This window comes from Macrotis lagotis, chromosome 2 (genome assembly GCF_037893015.1).
Source record: "Macrotis lagotis isolate mMagLag1 chromosome 2, bilby.v1.9.chrom.fasta, whole genome shotgun sequence".
In the NCBI taxonomy this organism is placed as follows: Eukaryota; Metazoa; Chordata; class Mammalia; order Peramelemorphia; family Peramelidae; genus Macrotis; species Macrotis lagotis.
The window spans coordinates 343,586,015-343,612,755 of record NC_133659.1 but is presented as its reverse complement, the minus strand read 5'-3'; the positions used below and the strand labels follow the sequence as shown (position 1 = coordinate 343,612,755).

At 42.7% G+C, this 26,741-nt stretch overlaps 1 protein-coding gene, 1 long non-coding RNA gene and 1 pseudogene across 3 annotated transcripts; all 3 read left to right on the top strand.

Annotated features, from left to right (window-relative positions):
- Positions 1-556: 556 nt before the first annotated feature.
- LOC141515593 (uncharacterized) lies at positions 557-16,547 on the top strand. 2 transcript variants are annotated; one of them, XM_074227324.1, is made up of 6 exons: positions 557-758; positions 835-899; positions 3,867-3,920; positions 4,337-4,463; positions 4,861-4,956; positions 8,633-16,547. In XM_074227324.1, the coding sequence occupies exons 1-6, from the start codon at positions 662-664 to the stop codon at positions 11,116-11,118; spliced, it is 2,925 nt and encodes a 974-aa protein (XP_074083425.1). In that variant the 5' UTR covers positions 557-661; the 3' UTR covers positions 11,119-16,547. The 2 variants fall into 2 exon arrangements, with proteins under 2 accessions (XP_074083425.1, XP_074083426.1); XM_074227325.1 differs by lacking the exon at positions 3,867-3,920 and having other exon boundaries at positions 8,633-16,546.
- A 1,755-nt stretch (positions 16,548-18,302) lies between these two features.
- On the top strand, positions 18,303-21,371 carry LOC141515595 (uncharacterized). Its single transcript, XR_012476365.1, has 3 exons — positions 18,303-18,830; positions 19,402-19,510; positions 19,913-21,371. It is a non-coding gene; the product is annotated as an uncharacterized LOC141515595 (long non-coding RNA).
- A 1,505-nt stretch (positions 21,372-22,876) lies between these two features.
- On the top strand, positions 22,877-25,785 carry LOC141512288 (uncharacterized; annotated as a pseudogene).
- The last annotated feature ends 956 nt before the right edge of the window (positions 25,786-26,741 follow it).

The following is a 26,741-nucleotide window of genomic DNA, read 5'->3' as shown; positions in this document are numbered from 1 at the left end:
AAATCCGCTCTTAACGCCTGCCTAGCGGGCCCCTGGGCCGGTCGCTCAGCCCCGCCCAGGGCCTTACAAACACTCAGCAAGGATGATGGGGGCCTCCGCCTGAGCCGGTGGAGAAGGGCCCCAGAAGGGGGTCTGGCGGGGTCTATGCCTCCGGCGGGCCGAGGGGCCGCCCTGGACCCCGACAGCCCCCCGGGGGGAGGGCGCCCTCCCGGGGTCGGGGGAGCCGAGCCGGCTGAATGATTGGCAGCCCCGCCCCCGGCCCCGCCCCGCCTCAGGGAGGCAGCGTTGGGGTTCCGGATTGGTTCATGTGAGCCGGGGGCGGGGCTTGGGTCCGCGCCACGCCCACCATTCCCACCATTCTCTCGGCCGCCGCGCTGCCCGCTGCATTGTGGGAAAGGTAGTCCGGAGCTTGGTGGGCACAGCCTCGGGGAGGGGGCGTGCCCGGAGTGCGCGTGCGCGCGGCCCGCAGTGCGCAGGCGTCGCCCCCCCCCCCGTTTCCAGCGTGGGTGTGGGAGCCGGCCCGGCCCCTCTCATCTGCCCCTTCCTGTAGCCCCCCGCCTCAGCCTCCGAGGGGCGGGGGCTCCGCGGCCGGCATCCCGCGCCACGCTTCCTGCGCCCCTCGGGCCCCCGGACCGCGGCCGACACCGAGGAGACCCGCAGCATGGAGCGCGCGCCCCCGGCCCCGCCGCGGCGGAGGAGGGGGCCGGGGCCCGGGGCCCGGGGCCGGGGGCGCCCGCGCAGCGTGCCCGAGGCCGCAGGTGAGGCGGGGCCGGCCCGCGGGCGGGGCTGGGCAGGGGCTGGCGCTGGGCCGCCTGACACGCGTCTTCTCCCCAGACTGTGCCCTCCCGCGAGGGACGCGCAGAGGCCACGGAGAGGAGGGAGCGGCCGCTGGCGCCCCGGTGAGTGCACAGCCCGCCCGGGAAGGTGGGGCCCCGGGCCCAGCCCTGGCACGGGAGCCGGGGCTGATGGCAGGTGTGCCCCACGCCCCCACCCGCACGGGATCGCACACGGGATCACACATGGCATCACACACGGGATCACACACGAGATCACACATGGCATCACACACGGGATCACACACATGGGATCACACACGGGATCACACGCGCGATCACACAGACAGGATCACACACGGGATCGCACATGGGATCATGCACACGGGATCACACACACGGGATCACACACGATCACACAGACAGGATCACACACGGGATCACACATGGCATCACACACGGGATCACACATGGCATCACACGCGGGATCACACACGGCATCACACGCGGGATCGCACATGGCATCACACACATGATCATACACACGGGATCACACACACAATCACACAGACAGGATCACACACACGGGATCACACACATGGCATCACACACACTCGATCACACACGGGATCACACACACGATCACACAGACAGGATCACACACACGATCACACAGACAGGATCACATGGGATCACATACACATGATCACATACACACGATCACACACATGATCACATGCACACGATCACACACACAGGCACAGACCTGCAGCCGGACACCCCGTGCTCACTCATTCTCTTATGCACAGCCCCCGCCCCACTGACGCATCTACACAATTGCACAGTCATTGGTTAACACACAGGGCATAAACACACAACTGCACACACATCCACAGATCTTAGTTGAGATGTCTCTGTCCCCCATCCATCTACCAGAATAGTTTTTGTTGTTGCCTTTCCTGGCGAACCCTTCCTCCCCCTCTATTTGTTTCTAAGAAATGATGAGATATAAGAAAGGAGGAGGAGGAGGAGGAGGAGGAAGAGGCTGCCTCTCTGAAGATTGACCCCTCCCCCCAGAAGCTCATCCCTTCCCCAGAACCTCCTTTCCTCAAAAGCTTTGGGTGGATTGTTTCTCTGATTCTGCTCCTCAGTTCTCAAAGTCTTCTGGGCTTCTCTATGATCAGGGGCCTGGGTTTGTTGAGCCATCCTCCTGGGTATCCACTCAGCTTCTAATTGTCTCTAGTAATGAGATCTCTGGGTCAAAGAGTGTAAACTTCTATTCTTAGCCAAGCTCCAAATTGCTTCCCTTGATGGTTTGTACCAATTCATTGCTCCACCCTCCCCCCCACTCCCAGCCTCCTGATTATTCCCATCTTTTGGGCCCCAAGGTTAAACCTTGAGGTTGTTTTGATACACATTTCATTTATTATTGAAGATTCACTTGTAATTCATCTCCATTCTCCCCCTGCATCCAGGGTTATCTCCAGTTGGCCATCCTGATTCCTCTCTGGCCACTGGACCCAGATGGTTGGGGAGGAGAAAGTGACGTTGGTGACATAGCATAATCCCCTTCGCTTAAATTCCATTCAGTGTTATGTTTTGGCATCACTTCCCTGATGTCCTGTTCCTCTTCAAGAATGAAGAACAAATAGGAACAACATTCCAGTTCTTTTTGTGCCTGCACTAATCACATCTTTGATTCCCTCTCCCCTGGGGAATGGCTCTCCCCTTGGATAGTTGTATACAATATATCTTGTATATTAGACCAGTAGTGCAATTAAAACATAATTGGGAAATGTTCAACAAACTAGAACACAGGTCAACAGTGATGTGTGATTTTCTAAGTCAACATACAGCCTTCAGAATCAGGATGTATGATTTCTGGCTCTCTGGACTGAGCTTGACATTTTCTTTTTTTCTTATCCTAATTAGGTTTTTTTTTTTTTTATTTTGGTGAGGCAGTAGGGTTAAATAACTTGTCCAAGGTCATACAGCTAGGTAATCATTAAGTGACTGAGACCATATTTGAACTCAGGACCTCCTAACTCCAGGGCTGGTTGGTGCTCTATTCACTTCACCACCTAGCTGTCCTTCCTTTTCTCATCTTAGTTGCACTGTTTTGAAGTAAGTATCCAACTTTTTGGATTTCCAGTATTCAGATACTCTTATTTTATCTTCTCCATCTGAGGGAAAGGAAACAGTGCATATTGCTAATGCAAAAATGCCAACTAGGGGCAGCTAGGTGGCCCAGTGAATAGAGCTTTGCCCTAGAGTCAGGAAGACCTGTGTGGCCTCAGACACTTAATAATCACCTAACTGTGTGACCTCAAGCAAGTCACTTAACCCCATTGTCTTACAAAAAAGAAACGACAACAAAAAGAGAACTTGCCCCTCACCAAACTCAGCTTAGGAGGGCACTGAACAGATTTAGGTCTCATGGCTGAATTTAGTCTGGCATCTGGCATTTGTTCATCTAATCCTAATTTCTACTACCTGCTTCCTCATTTTCCCAGCAATTCCTCCAAGTGGGGGCCATTTTTCAGATGATTTTTAATTTGGGGTTTATCCAACACTGGGGTTGTGAAGTTTGTTTACAATTCTTTCTAATCCACTTTGTTCCAATGACCTTTACTGATCTGGTCTTTAACCTGGACCAGTTTGGACATTGACTATGTGTTGGGAATGCTCTTGCTAGACCAGCTTTTGGGTCTCACCAGTCCTCTGTTCTCCACAGAGCTGCAGACCTCTTCTCCTGTCCACCATTTCCCTGTTCACAAGCCCCAGGCCCTGCTACCTGATGGGCATACATTCCTTGCCTTGCCCCCTTCCTATCCATGGGCTCCCCCCATAGGTAGGTGCTCCATGACCCCCTACTTGAGTATATCCTTCCTCCTTAGATGATCCTGGAACCATCAGTCTGCATCTTCCCTTTGCACCACCATTCCAGACCATACCTAGTAGACTATAAACTCCTCAGAAGCAGAGAACATGACCTAGTGCCCCACCAACATTTTGCACACAGACACTTGAGGTCTTTGATCTGCACCTCTGTTCTCTCGGGAATTCATTAAACTTTGTTGTCCCCTGGATCAGGTTTGGCCAACTGCCCTAGCATCTATCGGGAGAGCATTCCAGTCAAGCCAACAGGTATCAATGAGGTTCTCTCTCCTAAGCCCTGGGAATACTCAGAAAGGCAGAAGCTCAGAGCTCACAGTGCAGGGGAGAAAAGGACATGCAAGCCAATATGAACCAAAAGATATAGATAAGTTGAAGCATAGGTAATTGTTAAACCCACTGGCACTGATGGTGTAGACAGTGAAGAGCTCTGGGGCTTGCTCAGAATTCATAGACCAAGGAGCCTAGTGCTCAACAGGTAGGAGGAAAACCGGGAAATAAACACAGGAAGGAATGCTTAAAAAGAAGGGTGAGCCAGAGGTCCCAGAAGAGCTGAGGAAGTGCAAGCAGATGGGGCAGTTCAAAATCCTCTGGGACCTGGGTTAAGACTCCCCAGGACCCCATAGTGGATGGGCCGTGTAGAAGCAGAAATGTATTGGCTGTTTCAGGAGTCTGTGACATTCCAGGACGTGACTGTAGACTTTACCCCAAGGGAGTGGAGGCAGCTGACCCGTGCCCAGAAGAGCCTGTACCGGGAGGTCATGCTGGAGAACTATGAGAACTTTGTCTCCCTAGGTAAGAAACCAGAGCTTCCATGGGGGGCTCACAATCTGACCTCTCCAGAGAGGGGTGTCCTCAATTGCTAAGGGTTGTGGGCTCTTTGAAGGGCTGCATGCCTCATTCTGGACTTGGCATGGAAGAAACAAAGAACACTGACCTTCAGACAGGTTTTTTGTGACTTTTTACCTAGAGGAGCCTCTGCAAGTAAAAACACTTTCCAAATTCAGTTCAAGTTCCCAGGACCAGCATTTATTTAGTGCCCCCATGTGTAGCTTCAGATTGGCTCCCTCAGGTCCCAGGATAGAGTGGGGCTCACCTCAACCCAGTCTCTGGGCACTGCCAGCCTCTCACTGAAGTGGGAGGAGCTGGGATGGACTCCAGAGGATGCTCCCATTTCTCTCCCCATGAGCAGGGCTTCCTGTTTCCAAGCCAGACCTGATCTCCCAGCTAGAGTGTGGGGAAGGCCAGTGGACACTGTTGAAGGAAGAGCTGAGAAGCCCTTGTGCAGGTGAGTCAGGGACAGCAGTGGGAGGGCAGGCAGGCAAGTGGGCATCCTGGCCAAACCCACCCTACTCCTGTCCTATGCCAGGAGCAACAGTGACTCAGCCTCTCCCTGTCTCATCTGATTGAATGCTCATGTGTTTTTATACCTATTGTTCAGATGAATATATAGAGGTACCTTAAAACGGTGAAGGGCAATGGCCAGGATCCCACAGCCACTAAGTGAGGTTCTGTGCCCACACCCTACTTCCAAGGCCTTGCTCTTCCTTTGTTCCCAATGACAAGATGCCATCTCTACTTCTCACGTCCCTTGTCTCCCCCTTGAAGATGCAGCTCCAGGCTCCATTCAGGTTAATTCAGTTCCATTCCACAAGTGCCAGTTGGGTACCAAACACTGTCCTGGGCCTTGGATGTAGAAATGCCAAAAGGAAGCAGCCCCAGCTCTCAGCAAGCTTCCATTCTGCTGGGAGTCCCCAAAGCCTTTCCCAGCCTCCTCTGCTGATAGATACTGTTCTCTTCCTTCCACAGATATTCCTAGACACTTGGTCTGGGCTCTCTACCCGTCCCCTACTCCTTCCCTTCTCCAATGGATCCTTATCTCTGCACCCCAGAGAACCATAGAGGGGCTTGATCTTTTTGTTCCCAGCACCTGTCACACCTGCATGTTGCAGGAGTCTGACCTCTCCCTCCTCCTCTTGCAATGGTGGATGGACCATTACTCTATGTTCAGCAGCACACTGACCTCAGCCATCAATCTAGGGGAACCTTCTGCCCATCTCCCTCACTAACACTGGCCTTAGCTTATGATCTCTGTGAGTAGGACTCACATTTCTATACTTCATGAGGCTCTGACTGGGAGTCTTAGGCAACAGAATAGTAGTAAAATGCACACTGCAACTCGTGAATGTGCTACAGACTGTTGAGGATGAGAGTGGGGGAGAGGATGTTGAGGATAAGGAGAGGGTGGTGAGGAAGAAGCTAAGGAAGAGGAGAATGGTGAGAAGGATAAGCAAACAGGATGGTGAGGATAAAGAGGAGAAGGATGGTGAAGAGGATAGTAAGGAAGAGGAGGATGGCAAGGAAGAAGAGGAAGAGAATAGTGATCACGAGAGTGAAGAGGATGATGGTGATGACGAAGACAGAGGAGTGGGTTCCAGGTAACCAGCACTTCCTTGGCAGCCTGAGGTATGCATAGTGCTCAGCCCAGATTTTCTCATTGGTACTAATCTTGATCACAGACACAAGCAAGTCTCCCGGCGTGGTAAGTCGGGGTATTGACAGGGCTGAAAAAGTAGCCAGTAGGGTCTGGGTCTGCACAAACAAGCCCAGCAGGATCCAATGAACAAACATAATTTCCATGCAAGCCAGTGTTAGGCACTGGAGTGAGGAAGAACAAAAATGAATCAGATCTGGGTGTCTGTCACCACCTGAATACCCAGACCCAAAGCAGTTCTTAGAGGGAGCAGGGAGGGAAGGAATGGGGCAGGGCAGGAGGGAGAAAGCAGTGTCAACTGAGGACATGGGGAGAGGCCTTGGGAAGAAGGGCTGGGCTTTGAAAGGAATCTGATTCCCCAGGGACAGGGCAAGCAGAGAGCAGAGTCCAGACTTGGTCCAAGGAGTGGAATAAGAGGGGAGGGGGGTGTTGGGGAAGAGAGTTAACCATCAGTAAATATGTAAGCAACACCGAAGTGCTTCGGTGGTGTGCTAAGTACTGGTGATTGAAATACACCCATCCAAACACTGGTGTGCACCCTAAGTTGAAGACAGTGCACTAAAGCAAGCTGAGCTGTTGGTCCTTCCCTTCTCCATAAAAGGAGGACTTCAGGGCTCCTCCTCCAACTCAGGAACAAAGGGCCAGTGGATCTTAGGGATAATTTTCTGGGCCTTAGTGAAGCAGCAACACTGATCCAAAGTGAGTACAGATGGTTGGGAAATGAAGTGATGAAATAAGAAGCCTGAGGCAAGCCCTGCTGTGTAAAAGACTTCAGTCTGTGGAGCATCCTGAGAAGAGGGCACCTAGGACAGCATGGGATCTGGCAGCTGCAGTCTATGCAGATTGTCCCAAGGATATGGGGATGTTGACTTTGGAGAAGAGAAGGCAGGGGGTCGACTTCATGTCCTCAAAGGGAAGGGAGTTGGTTTGGTTTGACTGCTATTCAGGGCAGGACAGAACTAGTTCTTATTGTTGGAAGGAGATTTCAGTTTTAAATTTTAAACTCTTCCTACAGATGACCATGCTTCCTTGTCATTGGAGAGCTGGTTGGGGACATTCTAGAAATGATTCCGGCTTAGCAGCTGGCTCCATTAGATAGATATCCCGTCCAACTTCACAGAGGCCTCCATGGGTTCCTAGATTTGGACCACCCTCACTTTACAGGAAACAAGCAGGGTGATGCTGTGATTGGGCCCTGGACTTGGAATCTGGAAGACCTTAGTCTGCCTCAGGCTGATTGTGATGTTTGAATGACATAACATATGTAAAGTACTTTGCTGATTTTAAAGGCATTATTACAGAAGAAGAAACTGAGGCTGAGTTTGACTTTTCAGGGTCCTGCAGCTAGGACATCTGAGGCAGGATCTGAACTCGTGTCTTCCTGACTCCATCCAGCCACTACCTCTGGTTGGCAGGCTAACTCTGTTAAATTCTTTTAAGTTGTCACAGTCTGCAACAACAGAATTTGCTATCCATGTTTCAATATCATAGTTGCTTGGAACATCTCACATTCCTTGACTCATGTTTTTGTGCCTGGGCACAGCTGTTGGCAGGAGCGGCTGGACCCCCAGAAGGTTTCACCTTGTCCTAAGTACAGGCTGGATCTTGGCCTTATCTGTTCTAGATCAGAGCTCTCTGGATAGGGAAGTTCTATTCTTTGTTCACTGAGGGCTTTTGACTACCTACTGCACAAATCCTCCTGAACTAGCAGCATGATACCCCAACCACTGACCCCTTAATTTCATGATCAGTTTGACAAGGCAAGACCTCAGAATAAGAAATGTGAAGTGTAGAGCAATCGAATTACAGGGTTTGAATGCTCGTGAATGGGCAATCAAATGATTGTCTCAGCATATTCAAAGGTAAGAAAGTCTAGAGAAGGAGACCCATCTACTCTACTTACTCTTCCTCATGACTTTTCCTTAATCATTTATCTCTTCATCATTTGGAAACAATTGAATATTTATATCCCTTTGAATGTGTTAAGTCTCTGTTGTGCTTTTTATCCTTTCTATACTGAAAGACATGATACTCTGACAAATAACACTACCACTTTCACAAAGGAAGAAGAAAAAACATTCCTACTTTTGAGGAAAATAACCCTTAGGGGGAGCAAATAGAGAGTATAAGAATCTACAAAGAATATATTCTTCCCCAGAGTGTTTCCATGGGAAGGAACTTATTTTCTTCTATTAATCCTAATCCTATGGACCCATCCAACCCTAACCTCAATTATTCCCCTTGAGTGGAAAAGTGATGCTATACTGGAAACCTCTACATTTGGTGACACAAAGTTAATTCTTGGTGTTTGGTATATTTCAGTATTCTCAAACATTATGAAATGGATCCTTGAAGAATAATAAAGACTTGATACTTTTCTCACTACCTAGAAAATAGGGGGAAATTTTTTCTCTCTGTTCTTCCTTTTTCCTTCTTTTCTCTTTCCCTTTCTCTTCTCTTTCTATTTCAGATGGGGAAACACAGACAGAAAACAAGACAATCCCTATACAGTGCATTTCCTTGGAAGACATATCCCAGGAAAGACTCAAAAAGGGTGGTCCCTGGGACTGGAAATTTGGAAAAGTTGGATATTTTAAAAACAACTCTGACAGGCATAAAGATAATAACCAAGAGAAAGACCTGATGCAAGAAACTCAGGACAAAATGTTTAATAAGGCCAAAGGCAACAAAGATAATCAGTTTATGAAAAATTTTAATCAAAAGTCAATCCCTGATACACAAAGCAATGTTTCTTCAGCAAAGAATCTTTATAAATATGATACACATAGAAATAACTTCATACTTCCTTTAGACTTGAGTGATCATAATGGAATCTCCTTAGGAAAGAAATCCCATAAGGGCACTGGATGCAATAAAGCCTTCAATGATCCCTCAGATCATAATGGAGAGCAAAGAATAGCCACTAAAGAGAAATCTTATACATGTACTGAACTTGGCAGAGCTTTCCACCAGAGGCGACAACTTACTCAATGTCACAGAAGTCATTCTTGTGAGAAACCATATATCTGTAGAGATTGTGGGAAAACCTTCAGTCAGATCACACACCTTATTCAGCATCAGGGAATTCATGATGGGGAGAGACCCTACAAGTGTAGTGACTGTGGAAAAGCCTTCACCAATAGTTCATCACTTATTCTACATCACATAATTCATACTGGAGAAAAACCCTATGAATGTCATGAATGTAGAAAGCTCTTCAGCAATCGAACAGGACTATTTGTACATCTGAGAATTCATACTGGAGAAAAACCCTTTCAGTGTAACATATGTAAAAAAGCCTTCAGCCAGAAAGGCGACCTTTCCCGACATCAAAAAGTTCATACAGGAGAGAAACCGTATAAGTGTAATGTATGTGAAAAAGCTTTTAGCCAGCAAGGACATCTTACTGCACACCAGCGAATTCATAATGGAGAAAAACCCTATAAATGTAATGAATGTGGAAAAGCATTCAGCAATAGTTCATCCCTTATCCTACACCACAGAATTCATAGTGGAGAGAAACCCTATGAATGTCATGAATGTGGCAAGCCTTTCAGTAATCATGCTGGCCTCATCGTACATCAAAGAATTCATACTGGTGAAAAACCCTATAAATGTAATGTTTGTGAAAAAGCCTTCAGCCAGAAGGGGCATCTTTCTGAACATCAGAGAATTCATACTAGAGAGAAACCCTATAATTGCAATATATGCAAGAAGGCCTTTAGCCAGAGGGGAGACCTTTTTCGACATCAAAAAATTCATAATGGAGAAAAACCTTATGATTGTACCGAATGTGGAAAAGCTTTCAGCCAGAAGGGAGACCTTACTAAACATCAAAGAATTCATAGTGGTGAGAAACCTTATAAATGTAATAAATGTGGTAAAGCCTTTAGCATCAGCTCCCAGCTCAATATGCATGAAAGAATACATACTGGAGAAAAGCCCTACAAATGTGATCTGTGTGAAAAAGCCTTCATCCAGAAAGGACGTCTTACTGAACATTACAGAATTCATAATGGAGAAAAACCTCATAAATGCACCGAATGTGGAAAAGCCTTCAGCCAAATTACATACCTTAGTCGCCATGAAAGAATTCATACTGGAGAGAAACCCTATAAATGTAGTGAATGTGACAAAGCCTTCAGCAATAGCTCAGCACTTAATGTACATCAGAAAATCCATACTGGTGTCAAATCACATGTATGTCTTGAATGTGGGAAGGCTTTCCTCCAAGGCATAGGCCTTAGTTTACATCAAAGAATTCATACTGGAGAAAAACCCTATAAATGTGACATATGTGAAAAAGCCTTCAGTCAGCGTGGAGACCTTTCTCGACATCAGAAAATTCATAATGGAGAGAAACCCTATAAATGTATTGATTGTGGAAAGGCTTTCACCCAGAGGGGACACCTTACTGAACATCAGAGAGTCCATAGTGGGGAGAAACCATATAAATGTAAAGATTGTGGTAAAGCCTTTAGCAACAGCTCACAGGTCACACTCCATTACAGAATTCATACAGGAGAAAAGCCTTATAAATGTAATGAATGTGGTCAAGCCTTTAGTCGTCCAGGGAGCCTCAGTGAACATCAGAAAATTCATTCTGTAGAGAAACCATATAAATGTAGTGAATGTGGAAAAGCTTTCAGCCGTAATCTGTACCTTAGTCGTCATCAGACAGTTCATACTGGGGAAAAGTGCTATCCATGTAATGAGTGTAGTAAAGCCTTCAGAAATGGCCACTGTCTTACTCTACATCAGAGAATACATAGTGGAGAAAAACCCTATCAATGCAGTGAATGTGGCAAAGCTTTTGGCAGAAAACTATACCTAACTCAACATCAGAGAATACATAGTGGTGAGAAACCTTATGAGTGTGCTACTTGTGGTAAGGCCTTCACTCGGTGTACAACACTTATTCAGCATCAGAAAATTCATACTAGAAATAAACCCTAGAAATTTAAGGTGGATGTGTTCCCCCAGACATTAAAACATATTACAAACTGTTTAATCAAAATATTCTGATAATGGCAGGAGGGGAAGACAAAAGAGATACCATCTATCCAACAAAATAGAGACAAAAGACTAGTGTTTCATAAACTTAGAGAAAATATAAACTAGCAAAATAAGTAACAAATTTATTTGGGAAAATTGTTTGGCAATGTGACACAAAATGGATTTAGAACTATATTTCATAACACATATCTCAGGATTCCTCCTGATTTGTAGCGTCATATATGTAAAATGAGCTTTTAAAAAGGGGGAATTATGCAACTGATTGTAAAATTTAGAAAATATTAAATAATTAGAAGTCAAATTAAGATGTATTTAAGGACAAAAAAACAAAAATATGAAAGGAATATAACCAAAGTAAGAAATAGTTCCAAAAAATGTTGATGTTAAATATTAAAAAGAACTAAAAATCTGCAAAGATAGCTATCAGTCCATAATGGAGAAATGGCTGATTGGTATAAAGAGATCATTTTCAAAAGAGGAAATTGTGTTTAATGTGGAAAATGATCTCAATCAAAATTATACAGATTAAATATCAGGTATTTTATCACTGAGAAATTTTCAAAAGAATTATTAGAAATAATGCTTGTAAAATTGAAGAGAGATATTTGTGCATTTTAGAATGTAATTTCTTAATACACAATAAACGTCACCAAAATTAATGCATACTCTGATTTGGTCATTGATAAATATAAACAAAACAGCTATCTGTTAAAAAGTTTCGATATTTCGTGTTAATTTATAATAAAAAGAACTGGATACACTTGAAGTATCTAAGAGTAGGTTGTTAAAACAAATTGTGAGAGATTCATACAATGAAATCCCATTATGCAATTTAAAATAAGCAACTTTGAGGAATATGATAAAATTTGTCTTTCTGACAAAATACCAAGTATAATAACAACAAAGATCACAATAGCTACAAATATATGAGTGATTTGAATGAAAGTACAAGAATTTCAGGGAGATTTGTGGAGTAACTATATTGTTAGACTTCTTGCATATTCAGATTTTTTTCAATTTAAGTGACTACCTGGTATCACTGTTCTATAAAAAGTAAAAAATATATTTAACACAGAGGTGCATAAAAAAACTTAAATGAGCTGTTACAAAGTTAACTAAGCAGAATTGGAAAAAAATACAGATTCAAAATAACTACAACAATGGAAATAACTCAGCAACAAAGTGATCTGGGGAAATAACTAAATAAATAAATGTGAGATTATCATGACCAAGCCTGACTCCAAAGAAGTGGTTTAAGACTTAATATTCTCTCTCATATACTGTCATAGTGGAAATCTGAAAAAGAAATACTAGAGCAAATAATTCTGCATAAAATCAATTTAATAACAAAGCTAATAAGGTCAATGAATCCTCAGCAGCCATAAACCAATTTGGAGTTTACAGAGCTTATTTTTATAGTCATAAAAGAGGAATGTAAAAATTACAGATTGAATTCTGAGTGGAAAGTGCATGATACTTGAACTTAAGCTAGGTACATCCTCGTATATTCCGAGGGTAAGTAGGCACTCTTGCTAATATTTGGGGGTGGATGGGCATGTCAGGAACATATCAGGGAATGATAATCATCAATCAGTCGATCTTGAAGTCATGGAATTATTGTGTTAACTGCTTATATAGTTAACCACTATTGCAGTAAACACAGTTGAGAGTGCTGCATTAGCTGACTGCAAAAGGAAACTTGGACTTTGCTGAAATGGGGAAATGTTCATTCCAGTTCAGTTCTTCAGGAGCTTAGTTCACCTGCTCAGCTCTACCAAAATGAGGAACTTAATTTTTGTCTACAATGATTCTATTTCTCTTAATCTAACTGAATCTGTCTTATACGTAAAAAAAATTCAATAGTATAATCAGTATTGACTTAACTAAAGATTATTTCTTTCAACATCCAACATTTTTCAGAGTTGAGGCACCATGGCTATAAAACTATAAAATCTAGCATTTTTTCATATGTGGGTTTTGCTGAACTGTCTTCCTTTTCTATTTGTTATATGGGGTGGCTCTGGGAAAGGTTAGGGAAGGATACATTGGAAAATGTGAGATAAATATAAACTATCAATAAAAATTATTTTAAAGTTAAATGTAAAAGGTTTCTGTGCTCATTGTATCAATATTTCCAATTAAGTTTAATATTTCAAAAAATTCATCTGAGACATCTATAAATGCAAAGTATGTGCATAAGCATTTAGTGACAACATATCTTGAAGGAAATAACCCTAGGAATTGTATATGCAAAAATTTTGGGTGACAGCTTATCCTTTATGATGCATCAGAAAAGTCATCATGTAAACAAATCTCATAAATATAACAGGAAAAGGCCTGTTAGATATTAGAAAGTATTAGGTATTAGATATTAGAAAGTAGGTAAAATGAGTAATTACGCCTTCCCAGCCAGATCACAAGGTACCTACCCCACAAGAGCACCTTATGAGTTTTACTGCCAAACTTTCCCATCTCCCTTCAGAATGGCCTCCTGGGCCTGTCCAGGTCCTGTGCTCTTCTTTCTTCAGCCCAGAGAGGGGAAGGAAGAAGCAAGTATTTATACAATGGCCACCACGTACTACTAAGCACTTTACAAATATCTTATTGGTCCTCACAACAATCCTAGAAATTAAGTGTTATGATCACCATTTTACAGTTGAGGAAACTGATGAATAAGAAAATTAATTCACATAGGGTCACCAGCTAGCAAATGTCTGAGATGGGATTCCATCTTCCTGACTTAGCCTAGCTAGTGGTCTGTCCACTGTCCCTCCAGCAGTACAACAATCATTTAACTTTACATGAAAATTAAAGAACTGTTATCCTAAAAATATTCACTTACTCTTTAACCAGTCCCTTTAAGATAGGTTTTTAAGCTTCCTTTTTGGAATATTTTATATGAAAAATTTCTAATTGGAGGAAATGCTAAACTTAGTGAAAATTAAAATGTAGTTTTGTTTTTTCCCATGCAAGTTTATGGACTCTCTGAAATTAGAACCCCTGTCCTAAGGATTCTCCTTTTAGCCTGGTCAAACAAAATATTTCAAAGTGTTCTTCCACCTTTTCTGATCATTACCCTATTCCTAATTCAGGAAAGACTTCTTCCTAGGCAGAGCAAATATTTAGAAACCAATTAAGCCTTTAATAAGAATAATGTAAAAAGACTTCAGTGTAGTGTTTTTTTTAATGGATATCTAGATGGTACTCAGCCTGGAGTCAGGAAGAGTCCTCTTCCTGAGTTCACATCTGGTCTCAGACACTAGCTGTGTGACCCCAAGCAAGTCACTTAACCCTATTTGCTTCTGTTTCTTCATCTTTAAAATGAGTTATAGATGGATATAGTGAACTACTTCAGTACCTTTACCAAGAAATCCTCAAATAGGTAACAAGGTTGGACAACTGAAAAAAAGACAAAGACAAAAAATAATTTGACATCTGTGTGGAAGTGTACTTTTTATTGGCATTGTGCTAGTGATACAATGATAAAATGAAAACCAGTCTGCATTTCAAGGGTTTTCCATTCCCCTAGAAGAAATAACATGTAGGCAGAAAAATGGGTATGATAGAAAGCTAATTGGCTCCAGGACCAAAGGAACTGCATTCAAATTCCTCCTCTTGAACTTACTACCTGTGTGACCTTGGCCAACTCACCTTGTCAGTTTCTCATCTGTAAAATGAAGGTATTGTACAAGATGGCCTCTGAAGTGAATCCTCTCTCTGGCTCTATAAACTAGTAAAATAAACCTGTGTACACACACATAGACACACACACACTCTCAGAATTAAAATACATAATAGGGGAAGTGCTAAAACCTAGCAAATTTAAAAGCAGTCTCTTGTGGATCCAATGGTCAAAAGATACAAATAAACAGCTAGAAAGGATCCATATACACAAAAATATTTACAATAGCACTTTATAATTAAAAAAAAAGCTGGAAGCAAGATTTTTTTTAATCAATTGGGAATGAATAGTATAAAACAAAAAATGAATTCAAAGAAGCAGAGAAAGACATGAAGTGAGGTAAAATGAAGTTCCTGCCCTCAAGGTCTAAAAGCAAAGTCATTGGTTTAAAATAGATTCAGCCCCTTTATGAAGTGAGGCTCTGAATGTCACAACCGTGCTCTCAGTGAGAAGGTTCAGAGAAGCAAAGGGTGCTGGTGAAATGTGGCAGATTTGTGGGATAATGCGATTTCCCAATGAGGATTTTTCTGAGAAAAGATGGAATGATGAATCACACAAAAAATGTGCTCTCAAAGGGGGCCTCTTTATATTAGCCAACATATTTATGTCAATGGCACTTTTTTGTAATAGCATAGACTAGAAATGTAGATAGGCTGGCAACAAGCATTTTATTAAGTATTTATCATATGCCAGGCCCTGTGCATTGGGGAATGACCAATAAAAGGATATGTCACAAGGACAGAAGAGACAATGTATGGGACAAACAACTAGAAAACTATATGTACTGATAATACTATTTATCTGTCATTCTCATGACAAGCACATGAATTGGATTTGAGTGAGGAGGGGCTGTACTAAGTCAACCAGCCTCACTTTTTCCCCTGGAGTCACATGGGTCCAGTGGCCAGATATGAATCAGGACAATTGGAGATGGCCCTGGATGTGACACAATCAGAGTTAAGTGACTTGCCCAGGGTCACACAGCTAGTAAGTGTCTGAGGTCACATTTGAACTCAGGTCCTCCTGACTTCAGGGCTAGCATTCTACCTATTGCACCATCTAGCTGCCCTATAAACTGATGAAGAGGAAAAGAAGCCCACCCAGGAACATTAGTGTACATACAACCACTTCATAATGTGGTCTAGTCACTATACCACTGTCAAAGGGCAGAACAACGTATTGATCAGAACAGAATGCTATGAACAGCTGTCCTTGGAACCCCAATGTCCTGAATGGATAATTGCTAAACAAGTTGAGATCCATTAATGTAATGGAATATTACCTCACTGTAGACATGATAAATATTATTAATTCAGAGAATCATGGGAAACTTATATGAACTGAAGTAAAGAAGAAACGATAAAGCAATATATACAACATAACTATGTAAATGAAAATAACAGCAAAACAACTGAAACAGGATGCTGTGAAATCACGTCAAGTTTAGTCCTCAAGAAAAGGCTTTTCTCCCACTGATTTTACAATGATAATAGAAAAAAAACAAGAAGTAATAATAGAGAAATCTCATTCCACATAATTCTAAAATGCATAAAAGCTGAGGATCAACCTCCCAAAGCACACAAAAGACTTCCACACACTCAAATACAAAGTGATCCTTCAAGAAAACACAACTAAAATAGTTGGAGGAATGTTTCATGTTCATACTAGGCCATGCCAATAAAATAAAATGACAATAATACCAAAATTAGTTGTTAGTGTTTTTCTTGTTATGCAGTTTTGTCTGACTCTTTCTGACTCCGTTTGGAGTTTTCTTGGCAAAAAGTAATTTGCCTCATTTTATAGATGAGGAACTAAGACAAACAGAGTGGCATGAATTGTCCAAGGTGTACCTGAGGTTAGATTTGAACTCAGAAAAATGAGTCTTCTGTGACTTCAGTCCCACCACTCTATCCAAAAGCTGCAGTGAAATGACAGAACTTGATAAAATAATAATATTCATTTGGAAAAACAAAAGCTCTATCAAAGGAAATGTTGAAAAGAAGTAGGGAGGGAGAGAAATTATATGTTTAACATAAGGAGTGCTTGATACATGCTTATGGACTGACTACATCTGTGTAGCAGTGGAATCTCTGGGTCCAAGGGTACTCTCTTTGTATCTAAGGAGAGTTGAGAGACCTCAAACTCTGTTATAAAGCAGTAGTTATCAAAACCACCAGAGAGTGGTTAAAGAGCAGAAAAACTGATCAATGGAACAGTGAGATTCATAAATAATATGATGCAGTGATTCAACATTTGCTAAAGTGAAACTATAAAGCGCCTAGAAAAAATTCTTATTTGATAAAAATTGCTGAGAAAACAAGTTAGTCCAATATCTTATCTATAATCCAATCTAAATAGATACATGACTGATTATAAGAATTTTCCCTGAGCCACTCCCTAACCTGGGCATTTCAGAACAGGGCCAGAGTGTCAGTAACTCAGATAGCTGTTTATTAATAATTTTCTTTACAAGGAACTGATCTGCAAATGATGGGATTATTCCATTTCTTGGAGCTTCCTCTTGCTGTTGTGGGAATCAGATATTTTACACATGGAGATAATGAGTAGGAAGGTAGATCCTAGCCCTAACAGATTTAGGACTCAGTAATCTCCCAGGTCAAGTTCACCATGCTGGACAATGCAACAATTGCAAACCTTGTGACCATCCAAGTGGGAGCCCAGTGGGAAGGGCTGGTTGAGTGTAGAATTTTGGGGAGGGGGGTGCGGTATAGAACAAGTTACACTGATACAAAGGTAAAATGAGTAAAACAAATTACCACTTGGTTTTTACTGTTTCCCAGGCCCAGGGCCTACCTCTGAAAAGTCCTGTAGAAACCAGATTATTATTATTATTAAATTCACTACACATATCATATTAATCAATATAAAAGTTCTGGCATAACTTAACACACAAAAACCTTGGTTGGGGGGAAAAAATCTTTGCACGTCCTTTCTGTGATGCTGGTTTGTGATCCGGGGCGCAGTTCATCAGCTTGGGGCTCGGATCCACTGAGGGGCACAAAGAATCCCCCGGGCCCCCCGGGGGCTGGGGCGGGGTGCGCACGCGCGGGCGCCCCAGGAGGGGCCCAGGCCTGGCCCCATGCGGGGAAAGGGCGCGGGGCCTGCCCCAAACGGCAGAGGTCGGGGCGCTCTCGGGGAGGAGAGGCCCTGACCACGAAGTTCGGGGCCCAGGTGACCCTGCAGATGGGGGACCCACCTGTTTCCCCTCGGTCCTCCGCGGGCTGTCACGCGGGCGCCCCCAAGCGCTGGGTGGGGAATGCGCATGCGCAGAGCGGCCCCGTGGGGCTCCGCTTCCCAGAGTCGAGACTGCACTTCCCAGGAGGCCGTGCGGGATCCCGTGACCTCATGAGAGTGGCCCTGGAGTGTGTTCAGTGCGCAGGCGCAGTTCCCTTTACGGTTTGGGAGCTTGAGGCTCCGGTACCCGGCGACGGGAGCGCGGAAAGAGGACGGGATGGAGGCGCATGCGCGGGTGTGCTCGTACGGGTGCGCGCGTGCGCGCGCCTGGGCCTTACCGAGGAAGACACGGGGAAACTGAGGCAGGCAGCAGGGAAGTGCCCCACCCAGGGTTTGACCTCCGGCCTGTAGGAGGACCCCAACACCCCCCCTTCTGGGTGCCACAGGGACCCCCCGCATGGCATCCACCCGGCAGCCGAGCCCCGTGTTCCCCGATGCCCTCGCGGCCTTTCTCTCGAACATTCGAAGTCTAGGGCAGGAGACCCACGAGGAATGCACTTTGACTTGACCTTTTATGAGGAATTTCTTAATTTCGTTAGGGCAAAGGGAGGAGGAAGCCCAGAATGAAGACCCTGTTATCTTCCCATTTCCGAGTGGAGGAAACTGAGGCAGAGGTGACACGTGCTCGGTCTCACACAGCTAGGGAGCTGCATTTGAATTCAGGCCCAGCCATCCGTGGCATGGCCTAGCTGGAGTAGAGGGGGAAGGCGAGAAGGTGAGAAAATAGTTTATTCAAAGCAAAAGTGAATGTAAAGGCTTTATTTATGAACTTGTTCTTTCCCTTGGACTTGCCTCTGCCTGTCTTTCTCTTACACCAGCCCCTTCAGATCCCAGTCGGGCTGATGTCCAAATTCTAGAATTCTAGAATTCGTTTTGTCTCCGTGGGGCATGCCAAAAGTCTGAGCGTCCATCCCTTCACGTTTGGCTTTTTTTTGCCTCCTACACGTTCTTAACCAAGAGAGAATTTCTGAACTCAGGTTGGAAACAAATCATTATGCCTCTACTTTCCTTATTCACTACCTGAAACTTTGTGTTTCCTTTCATTTTTCATTGAAAAAACAACAAACTTTCTGAGAAGGGTCTGAAGGATTCCCCAGATTGCCAAAGGGATCTGTGACAAAAGTGGCAAAAGGAGGAAGGCCCTTCTATATCCAATGTCCATCAGACTGGAGACCCTATCAAACTGTAACTCTGACCACAGTTCCCTTATCTTCTTGGTGCCTGGGAGGGGCCAGATTGTGGGGGAGCAGGTGTGTTTGGTGTTTTAGGCATCACTGATGTTCCAGGATGTGGCTGGGACCTTCAGTCAGGAGGAGTAGAGACGCCTGGACCCGGCTCAGAAGAGCCTCTACAGGGAGTTGATGCTGGAGCCCTATGGGTACCTGGTCTTCCTGGGTAAGGAGCCCGGCTTCCTGCTGACCCTTGGAGCCTGCCCCTCACAGCATTGCCATGACCTTGCTCACCACAAGGTCTGGCTTGTCCATAGATATGTCAAGTGGAGGCCAAGGCCTGACCATTTCCATCCATAAATAGTGTTTGTGTTAGGAGGAGTTTACTGCCAGAAATGGACCTCTTCCCTGGGCTGCCCCTGCCCAAATTCTGTCCCCCACCCCAAGTAGAGTTTTCTGTCCCACACTTCTCATGACCAGTGTTTATTATTAGCCCCAGACTGACTCCCTCAGATCCCAGGATAGAATGTCCAGCAGAGGCCTTGTCTCATCCCTGCACCTGGGCACTGAAGAGGAAGGATCTGGGATGGACTCCAGAGGGTGCTCCCATTTCTCTCCCCATGAGCAGGGCTTCCAGTTTCCAAACCAGAGCTGATCTCCCAGCTAGAGTGTGGGGAAGGCCAGGGGACACTGTGGAGGAAGATCTGAGAAGCCCCTGTGCAGGTGAGTCAGGGACAACAGCAGGTAGATGAGTGGCCTCCACCCTTCCACCCTACTCCCATCCTATTCCAGGCGCAACAGTGCCTCATCCCCTCCCTGCCTCATCTGATTGAATGCACACAGCTACCCTCATCCCCCAGATATTTTTAATCAGGCTCCATTTAATTCAGTTCCATTCTACAAGTGCCAGTTAGGTACCAAGCACTGCCCTGGGTCCTAGACATAGAAGGGCTGAAAGGAAGCAGCCCTAGCCCTCAGCAAGCTTCCATTCTGCTGGGAATCCCCAAAGCCTTCCTCATTCCTCTCTGCTGATAAACACAGTTCTTTTCCTTCCACAGATATTCCTACATACTTGGTCTAGGCTCTCTCTCCCTGCTCCATTGAACCCTTATCTCTCCCTACCCCAGCAGGGCCATAGACTGCCTTTCAGTTAATCAGTCAATAAATATGCAAACAACACTGTGCAATTTGTCTGTATATAGGACAATATGGGGATCATCAGCATAGGGAAAGTGCAGAAATCATGGGATCTTGCAAGACTTTCCATAAGAGGCAGAAGTTTATCTAGGACCTGAAGAAAGCCAGAGAACTTGGGCAGAGAGGATGAAGTGAGGGCATTCCAGGATGGGCTGCAGCCAGGGACAATGCTCAAAGTTGGACTTTCCTTTGTTTTTTGTGCCTCTGGCACTTTTTCATGTGGGAGGTGTATAACAAGAGTTGAATGAACTGGACATGCCTTGTACCCAGTATGTGATCTCTCCACACTCTTCTTATTCTGGCTCTAATTTGCATTTCTCTATTAGTGATATAGAGCAATTTTTTTATTTGTTTTTCGAGGCAATGGGGTTAAGTGACTTGCCCAAGATCACAGTTAAGTATTAAGTTACTGAAGCTGGATTTGAACTTAGAGCCTCTAATCTCTGGGTTCAGTGTTCTGTCCACTGCACTACCTAGCTGTCCCCATAGAGCATTTTTTAATGTCATTGTTGATACTTGGCTTTCTTCCTTTGCAAACTCTATTTGAATCCTCAGTTTCCTCTCCAGACCAGATCTTCCCTTACTTTCACTTTGTGACCATGTCTCTCACCTCTGTGTTGATGAGTCCAAAGCCATAGTTAAGTCCTGTGTTTGAATTCAAGACCAACCTTAGACAAGAGCAGCTAGGGCCAGAACCAATCTAGGCCTGAGTGGACTTCAGGTTCAATAGGATAGAAACCAAGTGGTAAATCAGTGAACAAAAATAATAAAAGTCTATTCTACATGCAAGCCCAGTATCAGGCAATGAGTCACAAAGACCAGAAATGAAACAGTCTTGGTGTCTTTTACTTGCTGTGTATACCACCTGGACTCAGACCCGAGGCAGTTCTGAGAGAGGGTAAGGAAGGGAAGAAGGGGGGAGGGGAGGGAGGGAGAGAACAGGATCAAATTGGGGCATGGAGAAAGGCCTCAGCTAGAAGGTAGCAGCTGGACTAGGCTTTGAAAGGAAACTGATTCTCTGAGGGAAGGGTGAGGAGAGGGCAGGGTTCAGACTTGAATGTTCCCCTTTTCCTTGTCCTTTTAGGAACATACCCATTTTGGAAAAGACACATTGGTAAGTGGAATATCCCAAGAGGAGGAACCCAAGATGGCATGGGGACTGGTGATCTTGCCTTAGCAAGATTAATTTACAGAAAAGAATGTTGAGTTCTGTCTTTATGTCTTTTAATGGCATCATTGAAAAGAAAAGATTGAACTTGTTTGGTCAGGACAGTACTTGAGACTGGAAATATGAGAAAACTTCCTTTGAATTAGAGCTGTCTCGGTTTTGAATCTCCACTTGGTTAGGTATTGATTTACCTGTCCCTGGAAGTCTGGTTGGGAACATCCTAGAAGCTCTTCTTGCTCAGAAATGGGTTTGACAAAGTGAATGTTTCTTCTAACTCTGAGGGCTGTGATTCCTCAAACTTAGCTATAAGCAAGCTTCAGGCAAATTCAGGCTGATACACAGCCTAGTGTCATAATAAGAGAAGAGCAAAGTGATGAGGGAAGCTCGGCTGCCATCCAAAAGAATTGCAACAATCTGTTGGTCAAAGAAAAGTCAATGACTGGAGAATTTTGAGATATTAATGAATGAATCATCAATGCTGAAGTTAGAGTAATATCATTTTTTATATTTCAGTGAATTTGAAAGAGGAAACTATAGACTAAAAGTGTACAGTAATTACAGCTGGGTTTCTGATCCAAACTCCCTAGTACTGCCTGCTTCTCATCTTATGTTTCTGCTTGTTCATTATCCTTTGACCCTTCTTCGATCATTCAGCTTTTCTAAGATTAAGTCCTCTTATTATTTCATCATTTGGAAGTAAATAATTGCAATCTTTTGAAGGAATTTGTGTTCAATATTGTGCCTTTATGTTCTGAACACTGGAACACTTGACAAACAACCTTGCCACTTTCCAGAAGGCAAGAGAATGAATGGTTCTAGATTTGGAGGATTGACTTAAAAAGATCAGATACTCAGGGAAGCAGTCTAGACAGGTTAAGTTCTCCCTCAGCATCTGTTTCCAAAAAGGGAACAGGGGAGTAATTTATTCCAACTATCATCCCATCTCTCTAACAAGCTCTCTCACAGAACTCACTTCCTTTTATTAATGCTAATCCTATGGGACCCATTCAACCCCAAACCTCATTTGCTCTTGCTGACGACCCAAAAACAGAGTCAATATATTGGAAATCTCCAAATCTAGTTGGAAATTAAAAGACTCTGGTGTTTAGAAACTTTTCAGAATTCTTCCACTCACTAGAGTCAATTTCATTTCTTCCCACCCAGGATATAGAAGGCATTTTACTTTCTTTTCTTTCCTTGTTTCTCTACTCAGAGTTTGAGACTAGGATGGAGACCCAGAAGACAACTCAAAAGAAAGGCTTCTCTGTGGAAGAACCATCCAAGGACAGACTTAAAAAGGGTAGTCCCTGGGATTCTAACCCTGGAGAAATTTGCAGTTGTGATAGAAAGTTTGATAAGCATCAATGTAACAAGGAGAGAGATTTGAAGCCAGAGACAGTCATTGAGGAAAAAATTCCTAATGAGGCAAGAAGACATGAATGTAACAAATTTACAGAAAATTTCAGTTCAACGTTAGTCTTTGGTTTACACAGGAATATTTTTTCCATAAAGAGGTTCTAAAAATCTGATACTCATGGAAGTAACATCAAGCTATCTTCAGACCTGAGTAGTCATAATATAATCTCAGGAAAGAAATCTCACAAGAGCAATGAATGCAATAATGCATCTAGTGACAGCACAGACCTTATTCAGAATCACAAAATAACTGCTCCAGCCAAACCTCATACACGTATTAGACTTGGCAAGGCTTTCCATCAGAGGCAATGTCTTCCTCAACATCATCAAAGTCATTCTGCAGGGAAACCTTATACCTGTAAAAATTGTGGAAGAACCTTCAACCAGCAGACACATCTCATTTCCACATCAGGAAATTCATGAAGGGAGTAGACCCCATAACTATCCTGATTTTTGGAATTCCTTAAACAACTATTCATCCTTGATTTCTGGGTCACGTAAGTCATAGTTGAAATTCTACTAATGTCACCATTGTGGAAAGCTCTTAAGCAATCACATAGGCCTTTTTGTACATCAGAAAATTCATTCTGGAGAAAAACACTACAAATGGAGTGCATGTAGAAAAGCTTTCACACAGAGTGGAAACCTTATGAACATCAAAGATTCATACAGGAGAGAAATCATACAAATGTACTATATGTGAAAAAGCTTAGTGAAGAGGGTGGCTTAGTGAATTTATAATGGTGACAAACCCTATCAATGTAGTGAATTGGGAAAAATCCTTCATCCAGAGATGATTTCGAATTGAACATCACAGACTTCATAGTGGAGAGAAACCCTATGAAAGTAATGAATGTGGGAAGTCTTTTCAATAGTCATTCTGTCTTTATTATACATTGGATAATTCATACTGGAGAGAAACTTTGTAACTGTAATATATGTAAGAAAGCATTCTGTTGGAGGTCTTTCTTGACATCAGAAAAATTCTATAAATGTAATGACTGAGAAAAAGATTTCTCCCAGAGGGGACACCTTACAGAAAATCAGAGAATACATACTGGGGAGAAACCATATAAATGTAAATTATGTGGAAAAGCCTTCAGTCATTTACAAAGCCTCACTAAAAATTCCTGAAAATTCATTCTGAAGAAAAACCATATAAATGCAGTGAATGTGGAAAACTTTTACCCAGAGAGGAATCCTTACTGAACATCAAAAAATTGATTCTGAAGAGAAACTTTATAAATATAAAATGTGAAAAAGCTTTCAGTCATTCACGAAGCCTCACTGAACATCACCAAATTCATTCTGGAAAGAAGCCATATAAATGTAGTGAATGTGAAACGGCTTTCACACAAAGGGGAAGCCTTATCAAACACCAAAGAATTCATAGTGGGAAAAAGCTATATAATTATAACATTTGTGACAAAGACTTTAGTCATCCATGGCCTCTCACTAAACCCCTGAAAACTCATTCTATAAAGAAATCTTTTAAATGCTGTGAGTGTGGAAAAGCTTTTACCCAGAGTGACTCCCCTACTGCACATCAGAAAATTCATTATAGGGGAAAATCCTATATTTGTAGTGAATGTGGAAAAGCTTTCCCCAGAAAGAGAAAACAATGAACATCAAAAAATTCATACAGGGCAGAAACCCTATAAATGCTAGCATATGTAAAAAAGCCTTCATCCAGAGATATCTTACTGAATATCAAAAAAATTCATTCTGGAGAATAACCTTATAAAGGTAGGGTGTGTGGGAAAGCTTTCACCCAGAGGGGAAATCTTACTGAACATTAGAAAATTCATACTGGGGAAAAACCAACAGATGTAATCTATGTGAAAAAGCCTTCAAGCAAAGAGATCTGTCTCAACATCAAAAAATTCATACTGGAGAGAAACCCTATAAATGTGAATGTGGAAAAGCCTTCAGCCAGAAAATGTATCTTACTCAATATAAAAAAATTCATAGTAGGGAAAAATCTTGTAATAATGCCTATCATAGGGGCGGCTAGGTGGCGCAGTTGATAGAACACCGGCCCTGGAGTCAGGAGTACCAAGTTCAAATCTGACCTCAGACAGACACCTAATAATTAACTAGCTATCTGGCCTTAGGCAAGCCACTTAACCCCACTGCCTTGCAAAAAAAAAATAAAAAATAATGACTATCATAACCAATATTTTATAGTGCCTTATATTTTGCACTGTGCTTTATGTAAATTATCTCATTTGATTCTTATGAATTTAGTTATTCACTATCAGGAAATTAATACAAAAAAGAAACCCTAAAAAACTTAGTCTTCCACTCCCACACTTGATACATTTTTCCCCATTAAAACACTTTAGTAATGGGGGGAGGGTGAGAAAGAAGGAGAGGGAATAGAGAGAGGAAGAGATGGAATAGTTATCATCCACTCAACAAAATATAAATGAAAGTTTAATATCAGTAAACCTTTAGAAAATAAAGTAGAAAAATTCATCATTTAACAAATATTCCTTGAGAAAATTAATTAACTGGTTTACAGAAAACAAATTTAGAACCATTTCTCACATTATATACCTCTGAATTCATCCTAGATTGACACCTTAAAAAAGTGTAAAATAGACCATGAAATATGAAAGGAAGTGGAATTTTGTACCCCTCCCAGTTCCATTATAAAAACAAGTTATTAGGAACAAGTTATATGTGCTACATTACATAGAAATATATTTACAACAAAACTGAGCAAAAGGAAAAAGTTTGGGAAAACCAAGAAAACTATATATAATAGTTAACTTGGCATATAACATGTAATAAAGAATTATTTAAAACTTACAAAGATAACTCCCAGTCCCCATAATGAACATAATTTTCAAGTAAGGAAATGTTAACTACATGAAAACTGTTTAACTCTTTTATTAAGCAGAGGAACAATTAAATAGGTTATGGGACTTTTGAAAATGAATAAAAATTAAAATTAAAACCACTGATATTGCTGCTAGATCTGGGAAGAAATGAGTATATTCATTGAAGGTGAAACATTTCAGCATCTTTGTAAGCCAATCTTGAAGTAAACAATAAAAGTAAAATTAAAAGAGAAACAATTAATTTGGGAAAATATCTTTGCAGGAAGTCTCTGATAAAGGACCAATATACAAGATACCAGAACAGGAAACTGATACAAATAAATAAATAAAATAAATGAAAAATAACCAACTATTTTCAGAAAAGATGGGCAAGCCATTAACCATATGGAATGGTAACAATAAGAGAAATCCAAATTTAGGTTACTCTGAGTCTGTGCAGAGACATACCCATCAGATTGTCAAAGCTAGACCAATTAGCATTGATTAAAAGACTGTTATGTGCCAACCGTTGGATTATGTGCTGAGTATATATCATACTGTGTTGAGTTGGCAGTGTTGTGTATACTATATAGTACTATAAACCAAAAGTTCAAATCTACATACCCTTTGACCCAGCAATACCAATCCTAGACTTTTACCTGAAAGAGATCAAAGAGAGAATTAAAGAGCTCACATTTGCAGATATAGCACCTTCTCTTATAACAAAGACCTGGAAACAAATACTCACAGATTAGATGATAGTTCAACATATTAAGGTAATTGAATTGTGAGGAATATGTGGGTGTTTGGGTTCCACAAGAATATGAAGAAAGGATTATTAGTTTACATGA